This window comes from Mobula hypostoma, chromosome 7 (genome assembly GCF_963921235.1).
Source record: "Mobula hypostoma chromosome 7, sMobHyp1.1, whole genome shotgun sequence".
Lineage (NCBI taxonomy): Eukaryota > Metazoa > Chordata > Chondrichthyes > Myliobatiformes > Myliobatidae > Mobula > Mobula hypostoma.
This window is the reverse complement of record NC_086103.1, coordinates 114367508-114380630: the sequence shown is the minus strand read 5'-3', so window position 1 is coordinate 114380630 and position 13123 is coordinate 114367508. Positions and strand designations below refer to the sequence as shown.

Here is a 13123-nt window from a genome sequence, read left to right as displayed (position 1 = left end):
ACTTCCATTTTTACAAAAAATCTCCAAGGGCTGGCTGATAGAGCAGCGGTTTTCAGAACTCCAGTTTCACTTCTTCTTATGAAACTTAATGGTGGTTGGCAGACCAACGTAAGGTGCATTACCGCCACCTTCTGAGTTGGAGTGTGGAGCAAAGAGACAGGAAGTATACCCACTAAATTCTGCACCAAAAAAATCTCAAATAATATCAAAAAGTCTAATACTTTTTAGAAAGTCAAATACACACTTATATACTTTATGGTGACAGTGATATCCTAACAAACTTCCCATGTTAAACTGTCTGTCTCAAAGAACTCAATTCAGCAATTAAGTATTTCTTTTGCACCTCATAGGAACTGCATTCAAACAGATTATGCTACATCTTCTATTGACAAGTGCAAGGGGTGATTGATAAGTTCGTGGCCTAAGGTAGAAGGAGATGAGTTATTAACTTCAAACATTTTGCATAATGACTCAAAGAGTTGAACTGCATGTACATGTCACGAGAGCCGTATAACTCATCTCCTACCTTAGGCCATGAACTTAACAATCACCCCTGCTATGGACACTTCCTAGAGGTCCAAGATCCTTATGCTCCATGACCGCTGGACTAAGTGTGTAAATGTAGGAGGAGACTATGTTGAAAAATAAATGTGCTATGTTTTCTAAAATTGACTCCTTCTACCTTAGGCCATGAACTTATCAATCCCCCCCCGCCCCCGTCTACTCATTACAGATGCCTGTATCATGCACTTAATTCTGAACAGGGAATTATTCCATCTAGCATGTCTAATATGCAAGTATAACTGCTTTCTTTCTATACTCATCGCCCATCTGTTTTTCCATCATCCTCAGAATTTTATATAAATGCCATCCTTTCTTTTCCTTATCCCTCTTCTGTTGCCACAGTGATTGAACAGACTTTTAAATTATGGCTTTCACCTCCCTTTATGCAAAGGCACCGCTACATTTACATCATGGATTTTAAGTGATTGTTTGGCAAGAATGTTTGCCATTTCGTTTCCTTTCCGACGTGGGCAGGAACCCATAAGAAATATATACACAGGCCTAGACCCTGCCGTCTCAACAAATGTTGTCCAATCTCAAGAAGAGTCTCTGGCCTAGAACTTGAAGTATCTGTTTTAATAGATGTCAAGACAGAGAAAGAATCAGAGCGCAGAACTGCATAATCAGGGTGTACCTCTTTGACCCATTCTAAGGTGACAATTATAGCAACCGAATTAGATGTGAATACTGATAACTTTGTCTGATAACCTTTTCTTAATAGTCACCTGAAACTTTGGAACATAAACAGAAACACCTGCACGACGTGTCACCGGATCTTTTGAACTATCTATGTCGATATGTATGAATCCATAATATCTACCTAGCATGTATTGCTGAACTTCCTATGCCCCGATAACAATCACTCCTCATTTTGATCGTTTCCTGAAGGCCCACGCAGGCAAAGGGGAAAAGAAAACCATGGAGGAGTGACACTGGGGTACACTGCGATCATAATCAACATTAAGCAACCCAAGATCTTGTGCCCATTCATTTTCCATACACCCAAAACTGGAGACCTTCTGAATACAGTGTTCCCAACACTCTACTAATGTTGCCAATATTGGATGACCAACTTCATGTACTCTTACAGTAACCCAATAAATCACTGCTAACTGTAACTTGTTTTCCAATCTTTTTTAGCCTAACACACCTCTAAAGCACTTTCATACTTGCCAACACCTCCCTAAAACACCTTCATAGTTGCCAACACCCCCAAAACACCTTCATAGTTGCTGACACCCCCCAAAACACCTTCATACTTGCCAACACCCCCTAAAGCACCTTCATACTTGCCAACATCCCCCTAAAGCACCTTCATACTTTCCAACACCTCTTAGGCACAATATACTTTCCAGTCCCCCGTAGTGTAAAAACGTGTCTACCAGATGCTAACATGAGAAAAACTATTCTGCTTTAAATTTTTAATTTTCTTTAAGCTTAGCTTACACAGTACCTGTGCACTATACAGCAGCTTCAATATCAATGTGATCCTTAAGCTTGATGGTTTTTAACAAGGGTTGAAATATCTGGTTCAAGTTGTGCCAGCAAAAGCCTTAAGTTCCCATGTATATCGATGTCCAAGTGATTTCTATTTTTGTAAGTATGTGGTTCACTGCACTGAAGCATCTTTCAACAAGGTCGGAGGATGGAACTGCAATGAAGGGCAGTTCAGCTCTTTCCAAAGACCAGGAAACTTCATACGACAGTGTAGCCACATACCACAAAAGCTGATATTTTTGGAAAGCATTTTTGCTTCTGCATCATTCTGAGTTTTGATAATTTCTTCTTGCAAGCTCTTTTCTTGCTCTTCCACCTTGCAAAGAAATGGGTTAATTACCCAGTCCTGAATTTCCAGATTGTTCAAGTCCTTAAATCGATTCTGAAAATCCTTCTTCAGTGGCTGTAGGTGTAAGCAGTACTCTTACAAATCATATCTGTGAAAGAGAGTGCCATACTTTCCTTGCAGAAAAACTGTGAGAACATTCTTCTCCCAATGTTTTGCAATATTTCCAATTTTCTGATACATTTTGCCTGGATTAAATTGAGATTCTCACCCTACAGTTTCATACTTAGAATGTTCATTTTGTTGTACAGATCAGCTCAGTGTGCCACATCTCTATGTAGTTTAATCTTGTTTCCCAAGTTCTTGTTGGTCTTTGAGCAAAAATTCAACCAGTGTCAAAAAGATCAAAGAAACTTTTTAAGCAGCAGCATTTTGACAGCCAGCGCACTTCAGTGTGAAGAAGCATCCAAACTCTTCGTTATCTTGCCATAACTGTTGAAATATTCTGCTATTTAATGGGTGAGTTTTAATTTGTTAATCGCAGATATGCTTAAAAAAGTCATGCTTGTAACAAGGCGCTAAATGAGGTTTCTGGCTGTGAGATGTTGACGATGAATTACACAATGGATTGCAGACAGACTTGGAACTTCTTTTTTAATAAATGCCACTAAACCAACATGATAACCTGTCATATATGATGCTCCATCTGTTGCACAAGAAATTATGTTCCTAATTGGAATACTTTTATTCTCAATATACATTTTGAGCTCATCATAGGTTGATTCTCTGTTGATATTTGTTTTTAACTTTTTACAAGAAAGAATCTCTTCATAAACATTTCCATTTTTGATAAACCATACATATGCCATTAGCAATGCCTCATTGTCTCGCACAGTTGACTTGTCCGGTTGTATTCCAAATTCTGTTTTTTGTAGTTCTGTGCATAGACAATACCCAATGTCTTAACTTTTTTTGTCAATACGATGAACTACAAAGTTATTACTGAGAGGAATTGATTTTAAAATACTGGTATCCATTTTGAGGACAGTGGTGAGCATTTCTCATACAGCAGGCATTATTAATCTTTCACCTATTATATGAGATTTTCCACACTTTGCTATTATTTTGCAAATGTTATAAGAAGCAATGAGACCATGATCAAGGTCATTTTTAGCTTTCTTGGCAAATGACTTAAATGTGAAACGCTTTTCAAATGCTTCTTTCATCTTCTGGAACTGAGTAACACCATAAGTAGCCATTTCAGGGTGTCTTTTATAGAAGTGTTCCTGCAGTCTTGATGTTTTCATGGCTTCATTAGACAGAACAGTATTACAAATAAGACACATGGGGCGTCGCTGATCTGACGGGAACAGAACAAAATTATACTCCAGGTATGTAACATTGTATTGATGCACTTTCTGTAGTTTCTTTTTTAGCAAGATTAGAATTCAAGGCTTCACCGCCTTCAGACTCAGAGATCGTGCTTTACACATGTATCCATCATTAATGGGGCTAAATTAAAATAAAAAATTAACACAAACTGGGAATGCCGATCAGATGTTGATAATGGCAGTGAGTTGACGTGGTCCGTCAGGTCTCATGCCTCAAAATAGGGTCACGCTTACCGCCCCCCCGCAAGAATCTTGAACTCCCTCAGACAACTTCTTCCTCTAACACTCCCTTAGGACACGTAATCGCCCCCTTGGGGAGGGTGGGAATCACGGATGTAAGGGTACTTCACCTATTTCTACTAGCAATTCTCTTTAATATTGTATGAAAGATGAACAGGAGTAAACACCGCCCAACTTTCCTAAAAGCTTAAACCTGCTCCCTTGCAGCAGTTTTACATTCATCTGTCCACCTGGGAACAGCTTTCCTTTTATTACCTCCCATCAGTCTGGGAATTGATTTCTCCACTATTGAGTCGAGTACAGAGCACAGGGTATTATTACTCAACTGGATATCCTCCAAAACCAAATTATCAGGAAATCTACTTTCACATAACTCATCAAATGCATCCCAAGTTGCCTTTTTAAAATCCTGTCTGGGGATATGAGAACCTTTCCTCTGATACACATCTATACCTATTGTACAGATAATGAGGAAATGATCACTCCCCACTGTTTTATCATTATACATTTTCCAGTTACACACATTTGTTATATCCTCAGATACCGGCATAAGATCTAAAGCAAAAACAGTGTTAAATAGATTTATCCTTCTACTCCTTCCATCATTCAAGCACACCAAACACTTTCCTTTAGCCACCATCCCATTCACAATTGTGTCACTACAATCCACATTGTACTATAAGCATTAAAATCCCCACACTATATAACCTCACTTTTCCCATTCCCCCCCCCCAACACTTTCTAATGTATCAGGTGTTAATCTTTCACAATGGTTATAAAAATTCACTATTTTTACTATTCTTTCCCCAAATTTGAACCACAACTGACTCATAAACAACTCCAATCTCCAAAGCTCTATATGCTATCCCACTTTGGACAAAATTAGCCACTCCTTCATTGCCTATTTTCCACTTGCATCTTAATAAACATAATCTCATATCTTAAAACTTGGACAAGATTTCAACTAGGTTTCCTGTACACATATAACATCGAGTTTATTTGGTAAATCTTTAATAAATTTCTTAAACTTTGACCATTAGCTAACAGGCTTCTAGCATTCCATTGTAAGATTAGAAAACCATTAACAACCCTCCTTTGAAGTCTGAACATTATTTACTCCTCCTTGCAAGGCATTACTAATAACTTCTGGAGTTAAATCTTTTATCTGTACATGTTATTCTGCAGCTTTTAATAAAATTCTGATTTTTGCTGTTATACCTACTTTTAGTCAGTGCTGTACATTTGCTATGAAAGTGATAAGCTTTAGTTCATCAACAACCAGAGAATCCTTTGTTATACGATCATGCACTTTACACACTGTCTTTAAACTATCACCATTCTGGATATTAATAGGCCTCATTGACACTGACTTTTGTACTTTCCACAGGGCCTCTGCATATTTGCTGAATCAAAGGTGGTGACAAATCAGCATATAGGAGGGCGATTGAAAATCTGGCTGAGTGGTGTCATAATAACAATCATTTACTCAATGTGAGCAAGACCAAACAGCTGATTATTGACCACAAGAGGAGGAAACCAGAGGCCCATGAGCTAGTCCTCATCAGAGGATCAGAAGTGGAGAGGGTCAGCAACTTTAAGTTCCTAGGTGTTATTATTCCAGAGGACCTGTCCTGGGCCCAGCACATAAGTGCAATTCCCAATAAAGCATGGCAGTGGCTCTACTTCCTTAGGAGTTTGTGAAGATTTGGAAGGCGTCTAAAACTTTGACAAACTACTATAGATGTGTAGTGGAGTATGTATTGACTGACTGCATCACAGCCTGGTGTGGAAACACCAATGTCCTTGAATGGAAAGTCCTACAAAAAGTAGTGGGTATGACCCAGTGCATCATGGGTAAAGCTCTCCCCGACCCCCGCCACCATTGAGCATATCTACACGAAATGTTGCTGCGGGGAAGCAGCATCATCATCAGATAGATCAGACAAAACATCTCCTCACTGACAATCAACACTCTTGCCAGATGATTGGCACTATCAGGGGTGGGCCATGTTTCCATGATGCAAAGTATACAGCAGTCCCTAATGTCCCTCTGGTACTACTATCTTGCTCTGAGGTCTTCAATTTTATTTTCCAGAGACTACATAGTTGGAGCTGGGGGTCCAAGGCCCTTGTTTCAATCGTACCTGGAACCCAAAATGTCTTGTGCACTTCTGTTTGCTTAAAGGGGAAATGTACTTGTGTTGGGTCTGCTGACTTTTGAGGATCGACAGATTTTTAAACATCTTAAAATGACGTTACTTACTGCAGTACCATGGCTCTTACTGTGGGTTTCATCAGCAGTAGTGCTAAACGTGAATATTTGATGATTCCCTTTGGAGCCACATACAATGAGTTGCTACTTATTGGCGTCAACAACCCATATGCCTTCTTAACCACCTTATCAACCTTCATGGCAACTTTTGAGAGATCTATGGACTTGGACCCCAAGATCCTTTTGTCCCTCCGCACTGCTAAGAATCCTACCATGTTACTTTGCCTTCAACTTCGCCCTTCCAAAGTGTATCACTTCACACTCTTATCAACTGAACCCCATCTGCATCTTCGTAGTCCAGCTCTTCATCCTATCAATGTGATAACCTTTTACAAGATGTACAACACCACTAATTTTCATGTCATCTGTAAATTAATTAACCTGCCCTTCCACTTCCTCATTGCAAGAGGAAGGGGTCCAAGAACAGATTCCTGCAGAACACAATTGGTCACTGACCTCCCAGCAGAATATGCTCCATGTACTACCACACATTCCACTATGTACTTCCACCATGTACTTCCACTACTACCATTCCTTCTGTGGGCAAAGCAATTCTGAATCCATGCAGCCAAGTTACCCTGGATCCCATGCCTCCTGACTTTCTCAATGCCTACCATGGAGAACCCTGTCAAATGCCTTACTAAAACTTAGAGCATGTGGAATTATGATGTTGCAGCCATTAGTGGTTGCAGGAGGGTTAGGACTGCTAGTTCAATATTCTGATGTTTCAGACATGATCGTGGGGGCGGGGTCACATTATTCATCAGGGAAAATGTCACAGAAGTGCTCAGAGAAGACGTATTCGAAGGCTTGTCTACTGTTGAATTATGGGTGAAACCAAGAATAAGAAAGGGATGGCCATGTATATGAGTCTATATTTTAGACCTCCCAATAGTCAGTGGGATTTAGAAGAGCAAGTTTGTAGAGACAGCAGACAGTTGAAAGAACTGTAAGGTTGTAATAGCAGATGAGTTTAACTTTCCACATTGACTAGGATTCTTATACTGAATGAAGTAGTTTGTCAAATGTGTTCAGGAAAGTTTCCTTAATCAATATGTGGAGGTCTCAACTAGAAAAAGCATGATACCATACCTCTCCTTGGGGAATGAGACAGTTCACATAACAGAAGTGTGTGGAGAGGGATACTTTGGATATGGTGATCATAATTACTTTAGTTTGTAGATGTGAAGAATAGGACTGGTCATCGGGTTGAGATTCTAAATTGGAGAAAGGCTAATCTTGATGGCATCAGAAGTGACCTGGCAGGCATGCATTGGGATAGGTTTTCTACTAAGAGAAATGGGTTGATAAATGGAAGGACTTCAATAGAGAAATATTGAAGGTACAGAATCTGTATGTTCCTGTTAGAATAAACGGCAAGGCAGACAGTTTTAGAGAACTTTGGTTACTGAGAGATATTGAGGCCTGGTTAAGGAAAAGAAGGAAGCACACATCAGTCATAGGCATTTGGGATCAAAGAAGGCACTAGGAGTATAAGAAATCTAAGAGAATGCTTGAGAGAAATCAGGAGGGGTAAAAACGGACATGTGGTTGCACTGACAGACAAGGTAACAGACAACTTCTATAGCTAATGTTATGAGACTGTGGTTGATAAGGATAATAAATCAGCCTTGATTGTATAGCAGAACAGACCCAATGGGCTGAATAGCCTAATTCTGCTCCTATGTCTTGTGGTCTAAGAGCATACATGTAGCAAGGAACAAAGTTGGTCTTCTTGAAGATCAATGTGGTCTTCTATGAGATATTAAATGAATTTTTTGCATTTGTATTTACTCAGGAGATAGATACAGAGACTATATAATCAAGGTGTGGGTAGAGACTGTATTCAGATTCCAGGAGGAGATGCTGGCTACATTGTAATGAATCGGGGTGGATAAATCCCCCGGGCCTGGTAAGGTGTCCTCTTGAACCTTGTAGGGTACAGACCGATATTTACAACATTCTTAGTCAGGGGTGAGCTGCTAGACGATGGGTGGATAACTAAGCTTGTTCCTTTGTTCAAGAAAGGCAGAATAAATTGGCAAATTATAGGCTGGTGAACCTGATGTCAGTTGTGGGTAAATTATTAGAAAGTATTCTAATGGACAGATAGGTGGGGCCTGATCAGGGACAGTCAAGTCAACATAGCTTTGTGTATGGTAGGTCACATCTAACCAATCCTGTAGATTTTTTCGAGGAGGTTAACAGGAAAGTTGAAGGAAAGGCAATGGACAAATTCTACACAGACTTTAGCAAGGCCTTTGACCAAATCCCACATGGGAGGCTGGTCCAGAAGGTTAAGTCACTTGGCTTTCAGGATTAAGTAGTCAATGGCTTCAACATTGGTTTAGCGGGAGAAACCAAAGTGGTAACAATTAGTTGTTTCCCTGATTGGAGGCCTGCGACTAGCGTAGGGATCAGTGCTGGGTCCATTGCTATTTATCACCTATGTGAATGATGTAGATGGGTTAAATTGGATGAGCAAATTTGCAGATGACACTACGATTTGGGGCTATCAAAACAGCAGTATGATCCCGCCTTCCTGGGGAGAAGGTGCTGAAAATGCAGGTGTAATTTAAGGCAGATAATCAAGACGATGACAAGATGGAATACAGAGAGGAAGTGGAGAAGCTGGTGGATTGGTGTGAAAAGAACAACCTAAGCCTAAACTTGGAGAAGACAAAGGAAATCTTTGTGGACTTCAGGGAGATCATCTCCCTCTGTGAATACATGGCTCCTCTGTAGAGAGAGAGTTAAGTGCACCAAGTTCCTGGGAGTTCACATCATGGGTGACTTCACCTGGTCACTTAATATCACCTCCCTGAACAAGAAGGCACAGCAGCACCTCTATTTCCTTAAGAAGACTGAGGAAAGCAAGGTTCCCAACCCCGAACTTAACTGTGTTTTACAGGAGCACCACTGAGAGCATCCTGACAAGTTGCGTCTCCATCTGGTATGGGAGCAGTCGAGCATTGGAGATGGGGCTGTAAAGAGTTTTGTCACATCAGCCTTTAAGTCAAAGCAGGGAGTAGAGGAGTTGAAATATGTTGCAGTTGTCTAAGATATCGGTGAGACTGAATTTGGATTATTCTGTGCTGTTCTGGACACCTACCACAGAAAAGATTGAAAGAGAACAAAGGAAATTTACAAGGACACTGTGAGGAGTTGAGTTACAGGGATGGGTTAGGGCTTCATATCCTGAAGTACGGGAAAACAAGGGGAGATGTTGCTGACACGTCCAACACTGAGGGGCATAGATGGGATGAAGGCTTTTCCCTCTCAGGTTGGGTGAGACTAGAACCTGAGATCATAGGTTGGAGTGAAAGATGAAATATTTAAGAGGAACTTGAGGGGATCTTCATTCAGTGCTTGGTGCAAATATGGAATGATCTTTCAGCAGAAGTGGTGATGTGGGTTTAATTGCAAAATTTAAGAGAAGTTTCAGGAAGTTTGAAGAAATGATAGTGGCACATTTGAATGCAGCAGCCTCCTGGGGGCCAACCAAAAGTTTAAAAAGTATTTTTTATGGTCATAAGACTATATTGGACTCCCAAGAACAACGGGTACAGCAGGACTACCGCATCAGTGATCTGTTCATTGTTCAGAGCAGCCAGCGCTCGGGCTGGGAGAAGGAACAACCGGTGCTTGGGCCGGAGACGGTTCTGAGAAACTGACCTGGGTGTAGACCATCCTGCAGTTTGCTACTCGAAATCATCGGAGTTGGTGCGCTAAAGCAGCATGCAGTGTAACTGTGAGTGACTGTCTTGGATGTTTCTCTTGCAATTGCAAGACCCTGTTGGACATTGATGATGTAAGATGCCACAGGCCTGTTACCCTTGTTTGGTGGAAGGACAGGCGATGAGGCAGCAGCATGGCCTCGGTCTTAGTAAAGAATAGGCCTCAAGCCGTGTGCTGCCTGCTGCTGCAGTCCAGTCCAGGTGAGAAGGTGCTATAGGTGGTGTAGCATGCCATCCGTGCTTGGTTAGGCCTCCCCCATCAGTGCTGGCCTCTAGTGCTCGACCGGTAGAATGATAGGCTGGTTTGCCAAGACTTGTACCATCAATTTGCATGTCGCTCAGGGACTTGGAGTATACATGTGCTTTCTTGTGTAAGGGGTTTCTTCTTTTATGTTACTAAGGCTAATAAAAATGTCTTCTTTGTCATGTTAACTGCTGAGAAAGTGCTTCTCTCTAGCAGTTTGTTTGGGTTATATTACTGATAATAAGAATTGTATTCATTTGCTAAGATAGATGTTATTCTTTCTTGTGTGTCTGTAAGCTATTGTTTTCGCGGGCTTTGGGGTGGAAGGCATGATGGGGACAGAGAGAGGAGACACAATGCTGTAAGCTGGGCGATGGAATGGACCCTGAGCGGGAGTCTGAGGCCCAGGGTTTTCGGGAGGAGAACCGAAGAGGAAGGATGTGCTGGACGCGCTCTGGTTGACCACTGTGGTTGGTCCCAGATAGCGGGTCGAGGAGATCAAATGGTGGAAAGAAGACCCCGTTCATTGAGCTCCAACGGTTGTGCATGAAGTGATTGCACTTTGATAAATTTGGCGCCTTTTACTTTCCTTTTATATTGTATCTCTATTAATTACGTAGTTCCAGTAAGATCTATAAAGTGTAATCATTTAATCGCATATGGTGTACTGTCTGTTATTTGGCAGGGTGGGGTACATCACACAGCATCTATGCAAACTGATTACCCAGTTTGGCGGGTCCAAAGGTTGCTCCCCCTAGACAAAAGCGAGCTGAGCGAGCCTGAGGCTTACCAGGGGGCTACACTTATAACAATGTGTTTTTTTCCCCCCTCTGTGTTGAAAGTATGTTATGCACCCTCGCTCCAGAGGAATGCCCTCTCATTTGATTGAATCCATGCATGGTTTGAATGATAATTAAACTTGCTTTGAAGTTGGTAGAGGTATGTGGTCGAAAAGGATGGTCCTGGTGCAGATAGATAGGGCTAGGGAGGCATGAAGTAGGCGGATTGAAGAACCCGATTCTTAGCTGTAGGATGTCTTACAATAAGGTATGATGTCTGAAACAACTTCTACTGCCATTACCAGCCTGGTAATTAACAACTTGGTTTTCCACAAAAAATGAACACTTTAAGTACATTTAGTATTTAAATATATTTAAATACCTTTAAGATGTAGTGATGCAATGTGATCTTGTATAAGTGCAAACATTATTAATGTTAACAAACAGGCCGGTTTAATTAGTAAACGTAATGTCGTTGTGTTTACTAGTTTTGTTGCCTGGACTTTTGGTGTAGTTGTGCAGAGACGGTGCACAGTCCAGCAAATGGTGCAAGTGATTGTCTTGGATGTTTTCATTGTGATTGCAAGACCCTGATGGACATTGATTCAGAATCTAGTATGTCTGATTCATTAGCGAGAGTGGTGGGAGAAGCTGTGTTTACCTCAGCTGTTGCACAAAACAGGCTCTCTTGTTGTGGTGTCATGTGTGTAGCCTCCCTGGAGAGGCCACACCAGAGGCAGTGTTGGAGAGAGTAGAGGCCTCAAAGTGCTTTGGAATTCGTACTGGGTTGGGGCCCTTTCCCTTAGTGCTGCCCTCTAGTGTTCGCTTGGTGGAAAACAAGCTGGTCCAGGACAACATCCCATGCACCATCAATCTACAGGCCATGTCATTTAGGGACTTGACTATATTTGTTTTGTGACTGCATGTTTTTCTGCTGTCACAACTATATGTGCTCTGTGCTGTTGGTACTGTCGAGCAGCCTGGGCCTGGAAAAATGCTGTTTTGTTTGGTTGTATTCATGTGTATGGTTGAATGACGATTAAATTTGACCTTAAACATTTCTAGAACAAAACATACCACGTCTCCATGTCTGAAGAGCTGGTACAGTTCTTCCCTTGTTTTCTCAATTTCCACAGAAGTGGTAATCCGTTGCTCAACTGGTACATTGGCGTTGTATTGTTCGACCTGCTCCATCATGGCAATCTGCTCGGATGCATTTCTGCCCTACATACCAATGACAATTATGAAGATTCATGATATGCAATTGTGAGTTTAAAAATTAAATACACTGACGTGCAAGAATTTGAAAGGTAAAAGGTTCATGGTATATTTCCACTTTTGGATGATTTATTAAAGATTAACATAACTCCCTAGAAAAAACATTGTCCTACGGGATAGTCATGGACACCTCCAGGAGAAGTGTCAAAACAAGAGAAATGGCATCACTTGCTACCTGAATACAACCCAACAACTCAATTGACAAGCAAATCAAAGTCAGAACTTCATCCAAGCTAATATCCGTAGTATTAAGACATGACTCGTGCTCAATAGGGTTCAAGAGGAAAGTCATACGGCCTGCATGATGTCCACCAGACTGTTTTTAAAGCCTCTTTATTTATTTTGCACATTCTGCAAACAAAGGTGATGAAGTGAACTTGGTTATTGGCACCTGGACCATGGCTCTACTTCATCTGGATTGTGTAAAAAGCACTAAACAGTGCTGGGTGGTCACATAGAACCTCTGGAGACCTGAACTGACTAAGAATGATCAGCTAATGAATTGGAAGGATTAAGCATACACTATAGAGAAAGAATTATGTAGCACAGGCACCGGCCCTTTGACCCAACTTATGCCAAACAAGTTGACTTCCTGAGCTGCCTGCAATTGACCTATATGCTTTAAAGCTTTCCTATCCATGTACCTGTCCAAATATTTTCTAAATATTCAGCGTATTTACCTTTATCACTACTACTGACAGCTCATTCAACATACCCATTCTCCTGTGTGAAAACCTTGCCTCTTGTGATTCCTTTAAATCTTCCTCCTCCCCACTTTCAGTTTATGCCTTCTAGTTTAAGACTCTGCTACCCTGGGGGAAGACTGACAACCCTA

The 13123-nt window shown here is 41.2% G+C and overlaps 1 protein-coding gene across 4 annotated transcripts in view; it reads right to left on the bottom strand.

Moving 5' to 3' along the window:
* The window catches only part of khk (ketohexokinase), a 65239-nt gene that overhangs the window by 21453 nt on the left and 30663 nt on the right, over positions 1 to 13123 (bottom strand). For all 4 annotated transcript variants that reach the window (XM_063053813.1, XM_063053812.1, XM_063053811.1 and 1 more), the window contains one exon: positions 12088 to 12234. In XM_063053813.1, the coding sequence (XP_062909883.1) occupies positions 12088 to 12234 (147 nt within the window). The remainder of the gene's footprint in view (positions 1 to 12087; positions 12235 to 13123) is intronic.